The sequence below is a fragment of the Canis lupus genome, chromosome 13, assembly GCF_011100685.1.
Source record: "Canis lupus familiaris isolate Mischka breed German Shepherd chromosome 13, alternate assembly UU_Cfam_GSD_1.0, whole genome shotgun sequence".
NCBI classification, from domain to species: Eukaryota; Metazoa; Chordata; class Mammalia; order Carnivora; family Canidae; genus Canis; species Canis lupus.
The window spans coordinates 39,533,863-39,554,609 of NC_049234.1; the positions used below are offsets into that span (position 1 = coordinate 39,533,863).

General features: G+C 41.4%; 1 protein-coding gene across 14 annotated transcripts in view; it reads left to right on the forward strand.

Moving 5' to 3' along the window:
- The window catches only part of LIMCH1 (LIM and calponin homology domains 1), a 298,252-nt gene that overhangs the window by 249,461 nt on the left and 28,044 nt on the right, over positions 1-20,747 (forward strand). For all 14 annotated transcript variants that reach the window (XM_038555938.1, XM_038555940.1, XM_038555951.1 and 11 more), the window contains 3 exons: positions 13,825-13,915; positions 15,181-15,344; positions 18,944-19,049. In XM_038555938.1, coding sequence (XP_038411866.1) covers positions 13,825-13,915; positions 15,181-15,344; positions 18,944-19,049 — 361 coding nt within the window. The remainder of the gene's footprint in view (positions 1-13,824; positions 13,916-15,180; positions 15,345-18,943; positions 19,050-20,747) is intronic.

The following is a 20,747-nucleotide window of genomic DNA, read 5'->3' on the forward strand; positions in this document are numbered from 1 at the left end:
AAGATGGGGGAGACCTTCACAGTTTTATGCCCCAGAGCCTGGAAAGGTCCGACCCAGAGGGAAACTTGTCTTCTGAGGCTGAGTCAGAAGACCCAGCGAGCTAAACTCCCCAGTGGGCTGGACCTTATTTTTCTGATCTCCGGAGATATCCTCCTATCTCTTACCCTCATTTAAGCGCAGTGTAATTGGCGTACCATATCCTCTTCATTTCAAGGGAACGTCAGAGCGATCGGATAGCCTTCCACATTGCGAGCGGTCCCCGCAGTGAGTCCGGGTACCACCATCGCCGTACAAAGTCGTCACAATATTACGGACTGTAGTCCCTATCTGTACGCTGTCTCCCCGTGACCTGCTGTATAACCAGGAGCTTATTTATCTATTTTTAATTCTTTGAGGAACCTCCACACCGTTTCCCACAGTGGCTGCACCGTTTGCATTTCCCCCAAGAGTGTACAAGGTTCCCTTTTCTCTGCCTCCTTGCCAACTCTTATTCTTTGTCTTCTTGGTGTAGCCAACGGGACAGGAGTGAGATGGTATCTCGTTGTGGTTTTTTTGTTTTTTGGGTTTTTTTTTTTTTTTTTTGGTCGTGGTTTTGATTTGCATCTTCTTGAGGACGAGCGACGTGGAGCATCTTCCCGTGTGCCTCTTGGCCATCTGGGTGTTGTCTTTGGAAAAACAACTCAAGTCCTCTGCCTTTTTTTTTAATCACTTTGTTTTTTGATATCAAGAGGTGTAACTTCTTTACATATTTCGGGTGTTAATCCCGTTATCGGACGAGTGACTTACAAACATCTTCCATTCCATAGGTTGCCATTTCATTTTGTTGATGGTTTCCGGGGCCATGCAGGAGCTTTTTAGTTTGATATAATCCAGTTTTTCCAGGGTTAGCTTCTGTTAGCCCAGCCTGAGGAGACTGGTCCAAACGAATACTACTGAGACAAACGTCAAAGAACCTATGATTTCCTCTAAGTATTTTATGGTTTTAGGTATCACAGTTAATATGTTGATCCATTTTGGATTTATTTGTAGACGGTGTAAGATAATGGCCGGGTTTCATTCTGGGGTTTGTCTTTTGAAGAATAAAATGTGTTTTCTCAGAGGAGCTGGAGGACGTAGGTCTTCCCCATGGTGCCCAAGTCCTGTGGAGGAGTTTCAAACTGGAATAAACCTAAATAATTTCCTCACCATGGTAACATATTCACTGGCCTCCAGAAGCAAAGTTTTGAGATCCACGCATATGCTGAGTCTCTCATTGTGGAATTTAATCTCACTTTTCATTTGCATAAATGTTATCATCTCTGAAGAATTCTTAACAAATTATCCTAAGACGAAATGTTGAGTTTCACTGCTAGCGTGGGAACTTCACTGGTAGAGTCAACACACGCTCTTAATTTTAAATTAGAAGTACCTGTAATTAACTTGATATCACAGTGGTAGGATTGCTCTTCTGGGACACTCAGGAATTCTGTTCTTATTTGTCTTTTGCCACAGTTATTGATATGCATTTCTTCAGTTCCCTCCATAAGGACTTTCCATGACTCGGTTTGATGACTCTGTCAGGCCACAGGCCCTTTGCACATACTATCCAGCACAGCTCTTTCTCATTCTCCTTGGAAAAAGCAATGTTTTGGTCCCATGCTTGTCCCGTGACACCTGCCATGTAATAGAGGGACACAGGGCTGACTCGGGCACAGCCGACTGAGTATGAGAACAAACCCTGAGGGCTCTGCTATCGGGCACATGTCTGCTTTCTACCTCTTAACCAGTTCTGCCCTCTGACCATTTTGTTGTTTGAGTTTGGGGGAAACCCTGCCCTTGGATGAATAGATTTTATTCCCAACAGAAGTTAAAGAGACGAGATTACGGTATGAAGCCCAAACTTGCTCTAAGTCTTTAACCCTTTAGGGGAAAAAACAGCTTTTTCTGTGGCATTAAGCAGAAGACTCCTAAAAAAGAGCAAGGGGTTTGTTGGTTTGTAGAGAAGCATAGCCTCCCTTTAAAAAATATACTCATTCTTGATGATTAGTAATTCTTTTATTTTTACAGGGAGCAAAATTCTCCAAAAAGCAACGTCTTCTCTTTTTAGGGGCAGGCATTTTCCACTTTAAAAGTCGTTAAGCACCCTGAGGTCAAAGCAAAGAGGGACCAAAATATTTCACACTTGTTGCATTGTCCCCCGAAGTGTCTTGTTTGAGGAGGAGCAAAATCAGATGATCTGAAAGGAATCAGGTTACTTCAGAAATTCATACAGTATAACCAGGAGAGCTCTGATCCGAAGGTGTCCTGCTGGGCTTCCTTCCCCTGAGCCACTGATCCAGGTGGGGTCAAGGTGTGGGTCCAAACTCATGGAAAAGCCTGGGAGGCTCTTCCTGTATACGCCCCTTACTTGAAAAAACTGCGTAGTTTAGGGGCGCCCAGTGGGGCAGTCGGTCAAGCATCCGGCTCCTGGTTTTTGGCTCAGGTCCCGATCTCAGGGTCGTGGGATGGAGCCCCGTGTCTGGGTCTGCACTCGGTGCGGAGTCTGTGGGGGTTCTCTCTCCCGCTCCCTCTGCCCCTCCCATGTGTGCTCTCTCTCTAAAATAAAGACCTCTTTTAAAGAAGAAGAAAGGAGGAGGAGGAGGAGGAGGAGGAGGAGGAGGAGGAGGAGGAGGAGAGAAGAAGAAGAAGAAGAAGAAGAAGAAGAAGAAGAAGAAGAAGAAGAAGAAGAAGAAGAAGAAGAAGAAGGAGGAGGAGGAGGAGGAGGAAAGAAGAAAAAGAAGAAGAGGAAGAGGAAGAGAAAGAGGAAGAGGAAGAAGGAAGAAGGAAGAAGAAAGGGGCACCTGGGTGGTTCAGCGGTTGAGCGTCTGCCTTCAGCCCAGGGCCTGATCCTGGAGACCCAGGATCGGGTCCCACATTGGGCTCCCTGCATGGAGCCTGCTTCTCCCTCTGCCTGTGTCTATGCCTCTCTGTGTATGTCCCATGAATAAAGAAAATCTTAAAAAAAAAAAAAAAGAAAAAGAAAGGAAGGAAGGAAGAAAGAAAGAAAAGAGAAAAGGAAGGGAGGGAGGGAGGGAAGGAGGAAGGAGGGAAGGAAGGAGTGTCTGGTTCGGAGTAATTTCTGGCTCAAGAAGCCCTGGTGGTTTCGAAGAGGAAGCATTCATTGCACTGCCTCTGGGCCTCAATGCCCTTGGTCAACTGATGCAGGGCCGTGGCAGTATTTCCTGGGGAGGTGGCTCCGCGTGTGCCTGCTAGACAACGAAATGTCAGCGCGTCATTATAACGTCTCCATACTCACAGTCCGTGACTCCAGAAGTTTTCCATTCCCAATGTGTTATCTCCAGCATCATTTTAAAGGACTCTCTTCTCTAGTAAACCTACTCCCCATTTTACTTCCTCCACCGCACGCCAAGAAAAGCACTTCTCACTGCGTGACAGCCGGTGTATCCCTGGGGAAGCGGTGGGCCTGACTGGTCAGGGCAGGGTATGGCGACCAGCTTGAAACAGGGGCCTCCTGGGGCCTGATACCAGCTTGGACTCGGTTCCATTTTCTAATTCATTGGCCCCACAGAGTGGGGAGTCAAAGGAATAGTGTTCTCTTTAAATGGTGTCTTTCTTCCAAAAATTGCATTCCCAACAGATGCACTCTACAGAGGAGTAGCCTCACCCACCACGAAAATGTCACAGTTGTCCAGGGCGAGCTGGAGCTGTCCCAAGGGCACAGCAGTCGTGGGCAGGAGCGCTCATTCAGACCGTGGGGCGCCACCACAGAGAGGGGCGACCGCCGGGCTCAAGTGGGAAGGGATGGGGTGAGGTTGGAGGCTCAGCCTGTGGGGCCAGCGCCACCACTGTCGTGTGATTCACACTATGTCATCTCTTCGGTTGCTTTCTGCCTCACCTTTGTCCCTGAAAACCCTTGGGACCATTGCTCTCTCACTTTAGAAATGGATCTGAAATTAAACTAGTCCTGTTAGGGGCCCTGGGGGGCTCAGTGGTTCAGCATCTGCCTTTGCTTAGGGCGTGATCTCAGGTCCCGGGATCGAGTCCCGCATCGGGCTCCCTGCAGGGAGCCTGCTTCTTCCTCTGCCTGTGTCTCTGCCTCTCTCTCTGTGTCTCTCAGGAATAAATAAATAAAATCTTTTTTTCTAAAAAGTGCTGGATAACAGGGTCAGAAGACTAGAGGGATGTAAGATTGCAAAGAACAGGTAAGACCATCATAGGTTGGGGTTATGGGAAGGGTTTTGTGTGGGATAGAGATTTTGAAATTTGGCCTTAGATGTGGGATTCCCATTGGTATGGAGCATGTCGGGAATAGTGGGAGCAAAGGCATAGACGATGAGGAACGGTGATGAGGAATCCACGAGACGATCCCAAGAGGGAGTCACAGGGTGAAGAGGCGACGAGGGTGACTGGGACGCTACACGCTACAAGCAGGGGGATCCTGCCTCCCACGGCTTCATCTGATTATCCCTGAGATATTTCCCAGCAGAAGCCTAGCACTTTTTTTTTTAATTAGGCATTTAAAAATATTGGCTCCTATAAGAAAATCATGTCATAGCATAAATCCAGACTCCTGGAATCCCAGGTTACAAAATAAGTTGTAAGTGGGTACTAAAAATGTACCTAAAATTTTCCTAAAATACCGAGAGTACTCTGTGCAGTAGGTCAGAGATCTAACCCCACCTGAGCCTCAGTTTATATGAAAGACAAAGACAATGCGAGCACGTCATCTGATGGTTGGTGTGAGGATTCGTGTACAGAGAGCACTTGGCGGATGTCAAGGCAGCTCAAGGACAGAGGTGCCCTTACGGTATATGTAATAACGGTTGTACAACAGATGGGAGACAGTCACGGTATATTTTTCAGTAACGTTTCTTAGCTTAAACCAAGATCATCAAAATGACCATCGTGCTCAGGTGCGAATTTCAGACAAATGGGATGAATTTCTTGTCACCGTCCAGCTCGGCTTGTCAGTCCTTCCGGCTGGAATTCACTAGGAAACGTGCAGATGGGAGTAGCTCCTTCCAGAAGATGATTGCCCTTGCAGGTGCTCCTGTGGTGCTTCCCCCGTGCTCCTGACCTCCCATCACCCCCCTCTTGCCCAGTTCTGGCTTCCCTCTGCCATCTAGACCCTGCTGATCAGCTCCCACTCACCAGCAGGTCCCCGGGGTGGGGGTGGGGGTGGGGGGTGTTGCGCAAGCCCCCCTGCTGGCCAGCACCTTCCTATCCAATTTGTGGCAATTCTTGCCCATTGACCCAGGACCAAACCTCACTAGTCACTGTTTGGACTGTTTGACCTGCTTTTCTCAAGCCAAGTAATTAGGTAGGTGAATTTTTTTCAACCTTGATAATATCAGCCATAAGCCTTCGTCTTGAAAATTCAGTACTTTACTAACGTGGTCTAACCCAGGAAAAGAGACAATTAGATCTTTCTTAGAACATTTCACTTTGCAGTGAGAGCGGGAGGAAGGCATTTGAGTAGGTGCTGTTTTCCTTACGACTGAGACCAACTGCAAATTCCTTTCAGATGTCAAATGCCAACAGGCATTTCTTTAGAAACTTTTTCTCTGTCGAGAAGTAACTGTAAGAGTGTGTGATTAAAAGCCGTTAAAAATGTTGAGGTTCAGAAGCATTCACAGACTTCAAAAAAAGTATACATCCGAGACGATTTCTTAAAAAATCCAAACTAGCCCATCTTACCTGGACCGGAGCCTCACATCGTTGGTTCAAAAAAACTTAAGCAAAAAGAAAAAGTCTAAGGAATGGGGAGTCTGGTTCTCCATGTAGATCCTCTTTCATCCAGTGAAAATAGATACTCGGAGGTATAAAAGTGGACGGGGAAACACATGCATGGCATATGTGATACCTGGGTCATGGTGCCAAGACATAAATAGACTGATTTTCCAGGCTTCCATCCAGATAAGTTATTCGAGACTGAAGCCAGGAAATCACTCAGTCACAGAAGAGAAGCTCAGGGAAGAAAGCATTTTGGGTATCACCTCTTCCAACCCGTAGAGGTCAAACCATCAATCCAACTCCGTCCTGGAAACGGGACCACCCAAGCTCTGGGTCTCGGGACGTTCCTGCTCTCCGGCTTCGTATTTCCAGTTCCTCCTCCCGTGTGGCGGTCTAGGCCAACCCAGCGGGCAGATCCTGGTTAGACCTAGCAGCCAGACGCCAGGGGAGCCTGTGGCCACACCAGGTTCCTCTCCGACCAGGAAGCTGCCACCGCTCACCCGTGGGCCCGAGCCAGCCTGCATCTCGGTTCTCCGTCCGGGAGAGGCCGACTGGGGGCCGAGGCCCCATCACCTTTCTGTATTCTTATTCACTCGGGTCCAGGGCTCTGTTCTTATTTACTTGTTTTCATTCTTGAGGCAGTGTTACCGGGTGGAGAAGGGAAGGCCTCACTCCCGGTAGCTGGAACCAAAGGAACGTACAGATCAGAAAGTGCCATTTCCAGCAAGGCCAGTCTGTCCCAGGCCAGTTTCCTAGCCCATCGGGACTGCTTGGAACTGCCAATTTTGATCTCATTTCCTTTGAAGTAGTGATGTGAGGACAAAGATAACAAACTTTCAAGATGCAATAGCCAGACACAAGTTAATCAAACTGTTTTGGGGGATTTCCCTTGATTACATCCTCTGTTGACTCTTGAACAACATGCTTTGAACCGCGTGGGTCCACTTAGGTGTGGATTTGTTTCTATATATACTGTATGTATTTACTCTTCCTTATGGTTTTCTTAGTGACATTTTCTCACTTTATTTTAAGAATATGTATGGGGGGGCTCAGTAGGTTAAGCGTTTGCCTTTGTTGGCTCAGGTCATGATCCCGGGGTCCTGGGGTCGAGCCCCATGTGGCGGGGAGTCTGCTTCTCCCTTTCCGTCTCCCTCTGCCTCTCCTCTCTCTCTCTCTCTAATGAATAAATTTAAAAATCTTTTAAAAAAATACATATGGAATATATATAACAAACACTGTGTTAATCGACTATGTTATCGGTAAGGCTTCTGGCCATCGATAGGCTATTAGCATAGTTTTTGAGGAGTCAAAAGTTACACGTGAATTTTTGACTGTGCAGAGGGGTCAGCGCCACCAACCCCACCTTTGTTCAAGATTCATCCATAGTCTAAGCATATTGCAAAACACAGAACAGTATAAAGGAAATAAAACTGCATATGGCTCCGGCCATATGGAAATGGATCCTAAGATTTCTTTTTAAATGTGTGTCCTCCTCTTTCTCTCCGTGCATATAAAATATTTATTAAATGGGCTCATGTTATTCAAATTGTGTCATAGCTTGCTTTTTCTCTTCCTTTACCCTGAATATTTTGCTAGCTAATAACCTGACTTGGGTGACTACTGTGTGTTTAAAGTAAGCTTGAGAGTGTGAATTCCATAAATAATGCACAGAATATTTGCTCACCTGACCCGGATTACATATCTGCTCAGTGCCAGGTGCTGTGCTGCGTGCTCCCCCGACCCCGCAGAACCTGGGCTGGGTGGAGGGCCCCAAGATGGGGTGGTGGCTAGGGGCAGTCAGGTCTCGAGCTGCCCTCGGAAGTGGAGTCTTGGCCAGATTGCCTCCTGTTCTGAGAGATTCCAGGGAGTTCTCATCTTCTGCAGAACAAACAGATGAGAAGGAGAATGGATGACAAGGGAAGGGAATGGAAAGGGCAGTTTGAATCATTTCAGCAATAAACTTGGGGATTCTCAGGTTCTTATATTTCGTCTTAACAATCAAAACCTTTACACACCTGGGGACGATGCAGAGGTGGGCGTGAGTCTGAGCCCAGACGATGGAGCACTGAGGTTGCTAGCACTGGGCCCAAGGTTCCCACCGCCTCTGCCTATTAGCACTGACCCTACATAAGCCACGTAGCCCCTTGGGCCTCAGTTTCCTCACCTGTATTAAGAGAATCCTATTGATACCTACGTTCCAAGTTGCTGTGAGCATCAAGTGAGATAAGCCCTGTCAGGTGCCCCGACAGCACTGACATGTGGTAAACGCAGTATCAAAGGTAACGACGGGACATAACGTCTAAAGCATCGTGTTTAAGGGAAGGTAAATAGGGTCGTCTGGGAGCTCAGTGTTTGAGTGGTAAGCCAGAGAGAAATGAATTCAGAAATCTGAGAATTCTTGGAAATGGAAGTGCTCCATTAGTCATGCATAAGTAAACTCGTACTGGAATGTGATGTGCGAGGAAAATAATCCTCAGTGAAGGAGTGCTGGAGGATTTTGTCTCCTGCGCATTATAAATTATGTCTAAAGGGCTTCATGAATTATTTCCTGGATTCCAAGTGGCACACTTTCCGCATTTGAAGGTCTCTAAATCGCTCTGTATCTTACCGCCGGCAGCGCATCACGAGAAGGAGCGTATATACCCTTTTTAGGTCGTACCCAGAGGAACACGACTTAGGCTTGGCATCTGAGATGCGATAACTGTGCCCATGTCTTTGTTCATTTTTGGAGCAGGAAGGCTTGGCCCGGTTTTTATAGTTCTTTCTTTTGTTCCTAGTGATCGGAAACGCTAGTGTTCTCAAAAGCATTCTTCACCAATATTTAAATCTGCAAATTTGTCTTCCAACTTCAGATAGTTTTCTATAATGAATTTGGGGGCACAGCCTAAAAATCAGTATTTCTGATAGTAGTTTATATATGGACATTATAAAAATACTACCACATATTCATATTTCTATGTGTGGTGTGGGAGTGTGTTAAATTATAAAATCTAACTTATTCTTTTGTCATGCGAGGCTGGTCAATCTTCAAATACTGCTTTTCCATCAGCCATTTACGTAAGAATGCAAACACGTGTACCATGTGCGTATCACATATGATAAAAGAGACTTTAACTATTTCCAGTCATTAAGTCTCTTTGAAGGGATTCAACTCAGGCTTGGTAATATATTAAAAAGTTACAGAATTGATCAAATAATATGGTGCTTATTCCGTTTTTAAAAGTATATTTTAATTTAATATTATGTTCTTCCAGAATTGATACATAATAATCCATCATGAGAAAATGTGCATCAGGGCGCCTGGGGGGCTCAGTCAGTTGAGCGTCTGCCTTCAGCTCAGGTCGTGATCCCAGGGTCCTGGGATCGAGTCCTGTGTCGGGCTCCCAGCTCAGTGAGGCATCTACTTCTCCTTCTCCCTCTCCCCTGCTCATTCTCAGCCTCACACTCACTCTCTGTCTCAAATAAATAAAATCTTTAAAAAAAGAAAGAAAATGCCCATCTAATTATGAGTTCAAAATCACCCCATCCTCCAAAAGAAAAAACACATTTTTGCCGCTAGATGCTATTGTAAAATCTTTTAGAAGCTCAAAAGTCTTGTTGCCTAAAGTTTCTTAGTGCTTTTTTTTTTAAAGCTTAGAAAATTTGCAAATAATTTTTGTTTATTTTTTACAGCGTTTTTTTTTCTAATTTTTTTATTGAAGCAAATTTTTTTTATTCCAATTTATGTATCATGGCAACACATAACATAAAATTTACTATCGTACCCATTTTTATGTGTGCTCTTCAGTGGTATCAAGTACTTTCATAATGTGCAACTGTCACCACCATCATCTCCAGAATTCTTTTCATCTTGCAAAACCAAAACTCGTCACCCATTAAACAATAACTCCCCACGATCCCCTCCCCCAGACCCTACTTTCTGTCCCCTTTCCCTCCGCACCCCAGCCTGTGGTAACTGGGCTCCACATATAACTGAGATCGTGCAATATTTGTCTTTCTATGTCAGCTTATTTCACTTAGCCTAAGACTCTCCAGGTTCATCCATGTTGCAAATAGCAGAATTTCCTTCTTTCTCATGGCTCAGTAATATCCTGCTGTGTCTGTATATGTGTGTGTGTATAGTTAGATAAGAGATAGGCGTTTATTCGTATATAGATACAAATTATACGTGCACGAATGATATATTTGTATATAATATTAATATTTATATATCATCACACTTATATTTCATTATACATGTAATATAATATTTAAACATCACATTTTCTTTATCTGTTCATCCATCAACCTTAGGTTGCAGTGAATGTGGAGTGCAGATAGCTCCTCGAGACCCTGATTTCATTTTCTTTGGATATGTACCCAGAAGTGAAATTGCTAGATCATACGATAGTTCTATTTTTTATTTTTTTATTCTTGATTGTTCGATGGCTATAGCAACTTACATTCCCACCATGAGTGTACAGGAATTCACTTTTCTCCACGTTTGATGACACTTGTTACCTTTGACTTTTTAATAACAGTCATTCTTAATTCTTAAGTCATTCTTAATAACAGTATGAGGTGATATCTCATTGTAGTAGTTTTGATTTCCCTGATGATTAGAGATAGAGGTGTTGAGCATCTTTTCATATACTATGTAACTATTTTAATTGGATTATTTGTGCCTTTTTTTTTTTTTTTTTGCTATGGTGTTGTAAGAGTGCCTTGTGTATTTTTGGATATGAATTCCTTATTGGATATATGATTTGCAAATATCTTTCCCATTGTATAGGTTACCCTTTCATCCTGTCGTTTCCTTTTCTCTGAATAACCTTTTTAGTTTGTGGTAATCCCACTGGTTTATTTTTGCTTTTATTGCCTGTGCTTTTGGTGTCAAATCATTGCTGAAACCAATGCCAAGGAGCTTTTCTCCTGCTTTCTTCTAGGAGTTTTACAGTTTTAAGTCTTTATCCCATTTAGGCATTGATTTTTGTGTATGGTGTCAGGTAAGAATCAAATTCATTCTTTCACATGTAGAGATCCAGTTTTCCCAACACCATTTGTGGAAAAAATCCTTTATACATTCTGTGTTCTTGGTGCTCTGGTCAAAAATTAGTTGACCATTAAAAAAAAAAAAAAAAAAGTTGACCATAAAAGTGTAGGTTGATTTCTGGGCTCTCTGTTCTATTCCATTGATCTATGTACCTGCTTGTATGACAGTGCCATACTGTTTCAATTACTGTAGCTTTTGCTAATATAGTTTGAAATCAGGAAGTATGATGTCTCCAGCTTTACTCTTCTTGCTCGAGATTGCTTTAGCCATTTAGGATCTTCTGTAGTTCCATATGAATTTTAGGGGTTTTTAAAAATTTCTGCGAATATGCCATTGGAATTTTATTAGGGACTGCACTGAATCTGTAGATTTCTTCGGGTAGTATGGACATTTTAATAATCCATGAACATAAGCTATCTTCTATTTACTTGTGTCTTCTTCAATTCCTTCACCCATGTTTTAGTTCTCAGTATACAAATCTCTCACCTTTGTTAAATTTATTTCTAAGTATCTTATTCTTTTCAATGCTGTTGTAATCGGGATTGTTTTCTTCTTTTTTTATGTTGTATATTGATTTTGTATCCTGCAACTTTACTGAATTCATTTATTAGTTTTAACAGTTTTTTGGTGGAGTCTTTACCGTTTTCTGTATATATAAGAGCATATCATCTACAAACAGAAATAATTTTGCCTCATCCTTTCCTATTTGGATGCCTTTTCTTTCTTTTTCTTGCCTAACTCTGGCTAGGACTTCCACTACTATACTGAATAGAAGCAGGAAGAGTGGGCACCCTTGTCTTGTTCCTGATCCTAGAGGAAAGGCTTTGAGCTTTCACCAGTAAATACTATGTTAGTTATGAACTTGTCAAATATGGCCCTTATTATGTTTAAGTAGATTCTTCTGTACCTAATTTGTTGAGCACTTCTATCATGAATAGGTGTTGAATTTTGTCAAATGCTTTTTCTGCATCTATTGAGATGAGCATGTTATTTTTATCCTTCACTTTATTAATATGGTATATCACATTTTATGATTTACATAGTTGAACCATTCTTGCATTCTTTCATAAAGTTTTTTTTTTTGTTTTTAAAGAATTCAATAACAATTTCCACCAATGCATTAACTATTAAGAGCTTTCATTTTGGTTGGGTGAAAGGCAAATCTTGATTTAGGAGTAAAATATATATACTTATATATATATACTTATAAGATGTTAATAAATGCATTGCTTTTTGAGAACCATGCAGATATTTTATAAAGTACTTAATAATGCCTTTTCTGAAGGTGAAGGTGAAGGGGGCAATAGAAACCAATTTTAATATTTATCTTAAAACCTTTTAAAATGTATTATTTCATACATATTTTAAAAATTCAAATTCAGCCCTTTACAATAAGACACTATGACTAAAAAACATAATAGTTATTAATTTGTTTCCTTTGATTGTTCAAGTATATTTTAGCCAGTATTTAGTCATCCTTTTAATTACTTTTATCAAGCAACTACTATAATATCAGTGGGAGAATTTTGAAATCTCCCTGGAATCAATTGGCTCCCAAGTAAAAATAATGTAAAATTACATTGATTTTGTTTTCTGAATCAGAAGCGATACATATAGTCATTGGAGAATATTTTAGAATATAGGAAATATATTTATAAAGAAGAAAAAGTCATCCAAAATAATCACTATTAACATTTTAGTATATTTCCTTACTGTCTTTTATATAAAAGACATTTTTATATATTTTTAGCAGGTATATTTGTGTATAAATATAGCATGTGTAAAATCTTATATCTGTAGGCATCATGCTGGATATGCAGTTTATATTTTTTGGCTCAACATTAGATAATAAGTATTTTCCCATATCATTAACTATTATTCAATACCATTTTTAATGGCTGCATAGTATTTCCTTCTATGGACATGCTGTAATTCATTCAGCCATCCCCAATTGTTGGACATTTAGGTCATTCAAAATTTTTTTAATGTTATAAATTTTATGAAGCATAAAACAGATCAATTGAAGTACTTCTGAAAGAGAGGAACACAGGCATAAAAGTGATTAACTGAGGTACTACTGAAAGAGATGAACATCATGGTGATGTGCCAGGTGGATTAGACACCAAGAGTCAAATCAGAGAGACCCCTTAGTGGAAGAGCATGGGAATCAAGGATATACTTAGGCCCTAGCTTATAGAAACAGAAAGGAAGGGATGCATATGAAAACTATTGTGTTAGAACCTTGGCAAGACTTGGCAAATGACGGGCACGCGTGAGATACGAGTCAGGAAGCACTTCCGAGTTTAATTTGTGTGCTAGGGAGAACTAATATCATAAACAGAAATTGTGAGTTTGGGGGATGGGTTACTTGAAGGTAACTTTTAGCACGTTGAGTGTGAGTCATTTACCATGACACCGATGTGCCAGACTGAAGCTCTGATGGGTGCTCAGACTGGAGATGAAAGTACAACTCATAAATGGGTGGAGAACATAATGGTGAGTTCATGAGAACAGCTGATCCACTTGAGGGTGATTCAGCACAGGTGATGGAAAATAGTTGAAGTTTAGTATAGAGAGAGAATGAGAAATCAGGCAATAGTTCTTGAGAGCCCAGAAAGAGAACATCAAGGCCAAAACCCACAGTGCTAAGAGTCATAGGCATCTGTGCTGAAGACAAGCTAATTATAACTTTAAAAGATTTCTTTTCACTGGTGATATGACCCTAAGCCAACACTAAAGACATTTGGGAGCAAGTGTGCGGTGACTGTGACTTTGAAAATTCAGTGGTGATGGGAAAGGAGAAGTGGGATGTGCATCTGGGATGGCCAGAGGAGGTGGGGAGGTGGTGGGTGCCTGTGGCCTCCTATTGCCCCCTTCACCTTCACAACTATCTCTTTCCAAGCAATCCAGCCTTTCCTAGTAAGGCTACCCGGGAAATGGAAAAGCAATGAACTCATAAAGGCAATTTACCTCATTGGCCTAAAACTTACTATTCAAAAGAAAGAAAGGAAGAAATCTTTTACCCTTTAGAACTTTCAAAGAGATCATTTATTCAAAGGAGGAAAAATTATTTTTTTCAGGCAACCACTGAGGAAACTGAACCCAACAGTCAAGAGGATGAAAATGATGGTGGAAAAACACAGAAAGGAAATACAGAACTCGCCCCATCAGGTTTGTTCGCTAACAAACTAGTTTTAAGGTAGATGGTAGATGTCTTAACTTTTAAGACACAATGAAAATAGTCCAGGATTTCTCCCGCTGAGCCTGAGAAATGTAGTCGGTGAAGGCGCTGGCACTGGTGTGGTCCTGCTGCCACCTGCAGGCTGCCTGGGGGAATCCCGGGATGTGACTGGTCTTTGCTGTAGCAACCGGAGCCCACACATACTTTTTTGCTCCTGTGGTGTTTTTTTGTTATTTTGAAAGTGTATCTCCATCACCAGAAGGATTATATTTCCCCAAATAAACGATGCTTAAAAACTGCGGGTCCTATTTTAGTACACGGCACATCACTAAATAAGATATAAACCAAAAATATATCACAAAAACAGACGCTCAAATGAAAACCGCTGGGGAATAGTTTAAAAGAATAAAGCAAAAAAAAAAAAAAAAAAAAAGAAAAGAATAAAGTAAAATGAATGAATGAATGAAGTAAATGCCACTCGTGTGGACGGTATGAACGTTCCCTAAGGTAATGTTCCTCAGTACTTTTAACACGTTTCGTCTTTTGGCAGACATAAAAACCTCTTACCCTCCTCTAAATCCCAAATTATTTTAAAATGTATTTAAAAAATAAATGTTTGAAATATGCTAAGAATTTCAGCATATGCTTTTTCAAACTAGATCGCACCTCCACCTTTTGATACGGCCCTCGCTCTAGACTGTACCTGAGTCTAGACTATCCCTGAGTCTCCTTTATATAATCAGAGAACACTTTATTTTCATTGCATTCTATATACCATGCAATCCTTAACACATTCCAGTTATGAAAATGTGCTGTTCAAAAGGAGCATTGGAATATGAAAGAAAAGAAAAGAAAAAAGGAATATGAAAGAAAAGACTCAGGCTGCGACTCAGTCGTTTGGGTAGAAACTCTTTAAATGTTCTCCCAACCAGCCCACCTGCCATAATATTTTGCATCAGCATTCTGCTTCATGTAGTGTCATTCACATGGAGACTGCGACTCTTATTAACAACTTATATTTTCCATAGTTGGGTTCTTTGATGTGTTTAATGTTGTGTGATTTTTTTTTAATATCTTAAAAGAGCCTAGAAAACTCTGGCATCTGAGGCTCTTTAATACCTCTCATCACTACAGTCCAACTTCCTATGGCCCAGGGGGGATATGGACTGGTGTGTTGTGCGGCATCGCGGGATAAATGGTCCTTGATGTGGTTTCCCTCTTCTGTTTCATGTCTCTGAATGTCACTCCATTTCAGAGCCACAGCATTTCACGACAACTGTGACTCGGTCCAGCCCGACTGTGCCCTTTGTAGAGTTTCCCTCCAGCCCCCAGCGGAGGAACGATGTGCCACCAGAAGAAGACCAGAAGAAACTAGGAAATGAAATGAGTGGGAAGGTGGAGTTGGTGCTGTCCCAAAAGGTGAAGTGCATATCCCAAATGAGCGTGGCTTCATGTCGCAACCGGCTTCTGAAGTGAACTGATTGATAAAGTGGCACTTTTCAGAATGAAGATGTCTTTTCTCTCTGAATCTATTCCTATCTTTAATGGGTATTTTTTTTTTCTAACTACAAATGTGCTACATGTTCCTTGTTAAAACAACAAAAAAAAAGTTAAATGCATATAGAAAAGTGTGTGCATTAGGCCATCGGGGTGCTAAAGCAGACTCCCACGGACTGGGTGGCTTGTAAACAACAGACATTAATTCCTTACCGTTCTGGAAGCTGCAAGCCCGAGGTCAAGGTGTCTGGTGAAAACCCGCTTCCCTGGTCCCCTATCGCTGTCCTCACTTGGCAGCCGGGATGAGGGAGCTGCCTTGAGTCTCTTTTATAAGGACACGAATCACCTACAAAGGTACCACCTTGAGGGTTAGGGTGTCAACATAGGAACCTTGGGAGACCCCATTCAGTCTGTAGCTATATGTTCTTCTTAACTTGTATTTATAGCGATGTACATACACAGGTAACAGATTTATCAAGAGATAATATGTAAACATATAAAAAATAATACATAAACCTTAAAAAATAGAACAGAGAGAAAAGGTCGCTGAAATCTGCCTCTATTAGTAAACATTGACATATATTGGTCTGTATATATTCACTCAATATCTTATGAATTTTATTTTACATAATTTTTTAATTCTGAAGAATTACATACATTTAAAAGAAAATGTAATACAAGCTCTAAAGCTTTGAGGTTAGGTGTTCGTTTGCTGTGCATGAGCTTGCATATTTGCAGCTTACTAAATATTCTCTTTCCAATATTTACCTGCTTTATAACAGCGGTACTTCTGATGCCTCTGGACTTGCACAGCAAGAAAACTAGAAAATTATCATTCTGATATAATGAGTTTTAATGTATTGTTTTTATTAAATTTCTTCCTTGCTTGGAGTCTCATCTCATTCATATTAATTTGGTCTGTTTTCAGCCACTGTCTAAAAGTCTTTATCTTTAAAAAAAAAAATAAAAAAAAATAAAAGTCTTTATCTTTTATACCAGTCGCTCTCAACCTTGGCTACCCTTTCGAATTTAAAAATACCAGGCATGCCCTATATTAAATAGATGAGACTCCCTGGGGGCAGGGCCCAGGCATCTGTGTTTGTGAAAGGGCCCCAGGTGATTCCAGTAGGCCACCAAGTAGAGAGCCATGGACTTGCACACTGGCTTACTCTAGGTGGTGATGTTCCAACTTTAAAAATTAACCCTAAGTTTGGATATAGCTTTAGAATGAAAAATTTACCACCTCTAGTTCCACTCCATCCATCGTTTACTCTATTGACTGTGCCCCTACTAGAAGCCAGGCACTGTGCTAGACAGTGGGTGTTCCACAGCGAACAGCACGCAGCCCATGGTCCGAGTTGCTGACAGCGCTGTGTCCTCGGAGCCTCAGAAATGCCCACTGCCTTAATGCTTTGGGGGGATTTCAAACTCTAGTTATAAATAGGGGATTAAAGAGTGGTCCAGAATTTTGAACGGAGGAACTAACCTGTAAGAAAACACTGGGGGCAGACACGATTTCCCACCTTTGCAGATCTTGCCTTATCCACATTACACTTGTAGCTATTATTTATTTATTCTTCTTCCAAGTAGGCTCCCCCCCCCCCACTTAAGTCTAAACTGGAAAGAGAACTGTGTCGTTTTTAAAAATGAAACAAAATAAACACGAAAACTAAAAAGTGTTTATCTGCATGTCTCATCTGTGTGACCCATCTTTGGGCCACCAGTGTCACGTCTACCGTATACTACAGAAAAAGTCGTTTTCAGGGGTTCTTAATTGTGTGTGTGTGTGTGTGTGTGTGTGGATCCTTTGGTAAACAGTATTCTCAAGATACTATGGTGAAAGCATAAAACACACATATTTTACCACGTTTTCCTTGGTATCAAGTGATACCAAGTATATCCACCCCCTAAATTCTGTTCTGTGGACTCCAGGTTAGGAATCTCTACTAGTGGTTTAGCAAATGGAATAATGGTCTTAGAACCCAGTGCTTTTCTTGCACCGTATGAATCCCTTCCGTCCCTTCTCCCTACTGTGGAGATAGCTCTTAGAAAAAGAAAGCAGGTCACCGTTGCCACAGCTTTTGTTTCCTGACTTCACTTGAAAGTGTCACCTTTATGAAAGAAAGTGCCCATGCACACAGGCTGACCTTTTTGCCACCTCTTAAGGTGGTCTTGAGCATTTCTGCTAGGAGCATTCATTTACAACTGAGCATTACTGAGGCATTTTTGTCAGACTCCACCACGGAGGAAGTGGTATGGGGTTAAAATTCGGGGGTTATCAACTTTATAGTAAATCTAAGCCTTGGCTTTGGCTGCGTGTTTAACATCGAAGTTCACGTGGACATCTAGTTGACCTCTGTAATGCAGAATGAAGTGATTAACTCTATTTTCTTCAGGATTCCATTAGGGTTGAATGTATTATTCATAAAGAAAAATAAAATTTTACCAAGAAGAAATTATAGGTATTAAATCATCCTGAGAACCAAATCACAGATCAGCTTATGATGAAACAATGCTCTTCAGCCTCAATTGCCCTGTTGGCTTTCAAATTAGTCTATTGGGAGCACAACCACCAGCCAGAGTAAATCTGAGAAAGCCCTATAAGCAGCCAAAAGGACATGAACTGATACAGCCATGGCCCTCCTTGAGATCTTTGCTCAGAATCTACTGACTCTTATTTCAGACATCCGTTTGCTAATCTGGTCTTTCAGCAATCAGTTGATTGGAAGCAACAAATCCAAAGGACGGTGCTTCTACCAAAGGCCATTCAGGGTGGGGAAAAACAAATTAAAAACAGCAATGACAAGAAAAAATCTATTTCATCTAGAAAGCAAACATAACAATCTTTAAAGCCTGTCGTTTTGGAACTATTTACCCTAAGGACAAGTGGTGTAACATGGCTCAAAGACCTCCTGATGGCCCCATTGCTATGACACTAGTTGATAATAGTTATAATAATACTTCCTTGTCAACATGGGAAATCCATCGCCTTCAATGTGTTTTGTGTAAGTTTATGGGAGGGCTCTATAATTTCTCAAGAATAATGTCCATTAGAAGGTGATATTTTATTTATTTATTTTTATTTATTTATTTTAATTTTAATTTTAATTTTCAGCACTTAGAGAGTGAGATTTTCTTTTATCTTATTGTGGAACATCCCACTTCCTGACATTACAAAATCAGTATTATGTAGTCAGTATTATGTAGAGAATATGTGATGGATCTATCAGAAAATGGGACAGAGTGATATACAATCCCAAAAATGGAATATTATCTTCTGGGTTTGGAGAAAAGTGATCGCATTTTTATGCTCCAGTTTGATTTCCCTAAAAAAAAATTTGCCTCTATATCAATGTAGAAAGTACAAAAGGGTTTCGGGAAAGGGTAAGCGTCTCCATTTAAAGGTTACATATTTGGTTTATTGACTTATGTATTTGCCATGAGTCCTTAAATTTTATTTCACCTGTGCATTTTTTAATGGACACTACTTATAATGTTTCTGTCTGTTGCCCATGATCCAGGTGGTAAAGCCAAAATCACCAGAACCTGAAGCAACCCTGACATATCCATTTCTGGAAAAAATGTCTGAAACCAACCAATTACACTTGCCAAATCTCAATTCTCAAGGTAAAAGAAATGCTTTATTTTAGCTCTACGTGTTTTGCTGGGCCCAACTATAGTAAAATGGTCTTATTTATTTATTTATATTTATTTATTTATTTTTTAATTTTTATTTATTTATGATAGGCACACAGTGAGAGAGAGAGAGAGGCAGAGACATAGGCAGAGGGAGAAGTAAGCTCCATGCACCGGGAGCCCGACGTGGGATTCCATCCCAGGTCTCCAGGATCGCGCCCTGGGCCAAAGGCAGGCGCTAAACCGCTGCGCCACCCAGGGATCCCCTGGTCTTTTTTATTTTATTTTATTTTATTTTATTTTATTTTATTTTATGAATTAACATAATATTTGGTTTATTGACTTACGTATTATTAGTCTCAGAGGTAGAGTTTAGTGAGTCTTTCACTCATATGTGGAAATTAAGAAACAAAACAGAGGATCATAGGGGAAGGGAGGGAAAAGTGAAATAAGATAAAATCAAGGGAGTCAAACCATAAGAGGCTGTTAACTAAAATACTTTTTTTTTATACTCTTTATTTTAAAGGAAGATTACTTCCTTTATGTTAAATCCCATTAGCCGTAGTGTTTGCAAGAGTCCACGGTGGCTGAATTAAATGACTTCTGAACAGAAATCTGGGGTTACATTCTCTATTTGGCCTGGCTGCAAAACCAGCTGCCAAAACCATTTTGTCAGCATAAGGGAGCCTACATAAGTATTTGATACCTTAAAATAATGTTATTGCCTCCAAAATGTTAAAAAAAAAAAAAATTACAAAATAAAAAATAACTTTAATAAAAAGTTTATCTTTTCTAGTATGATGTCAACTTCATTAATTGTTAATTATCTCATCTTTATAAAATATTCATTTAATCTGACAATCTGACTTTTCAGAAGAAAATCAGATTTTATCGTCTCATAATAATTCCAGGGTGTGCATGATGATGGCTGAGAAATCATTCCCACCCAGGGATCCAGTGCATGCTGCAGACTCCCCAGGAGCCCCCCAGGCCATGCATAGTTGTGAACGCGCCGCTTTGCTCTTTAGGAGTGCTCTTGGGGTACCTTCCTCCCCGTGAGCACCCAGGTGCCCCCAAACAGCAGAAAGGGAGCCGAGTGTGAGAGTGTTCTTCAGAACAGACTCCCGGTCTTGCTGGTGTGAGTGCTTGTCCAGGGGCAGAAGCAGCCAGAGTTTAGGAGGCAAGACTGTCAGGTTTTGTTTGTTTGTCTTTTTTTGACCTACTCTTCCCGGTACATTTTATAGATTTATCAGGTCAGGCAAAGAGAAGATGGTCCAGGGCCGTTGTGGCTGGGGATTTATTTTTCCTTTTTCTTTTCCGGGGATGAGCAGCCTTCTCCAGCCCCTCCTGGCAGCCCCTGGGTTGGCTTTCATCCCCTTAGTAGCGGGCTGGGAGAGGCGGCGGCTGTCACTGGGTAGCAGGACGTCCCGGGGAGGGAGCGGCCGCGGTGCCTGGTCTCTGAACGTGGAAGCGGGTTCAGTACTGTCTTCAAAGCATTTGTCTTAAATTTGTCAGCCCTCCTGTCCTGAAGGGAATCGACAGAAACGAAGTCCCGTAACTGGGTCGGCAATGGACCATATTTAGACAGATTTTGAGCCTGCCCCATTTTTTTTTTTTACCACTTTTTAATTGCGCGGATCAGTAATACGGAGGGGAAGTAGCTATTTTAAGCCACCTTAATTAGTTTTG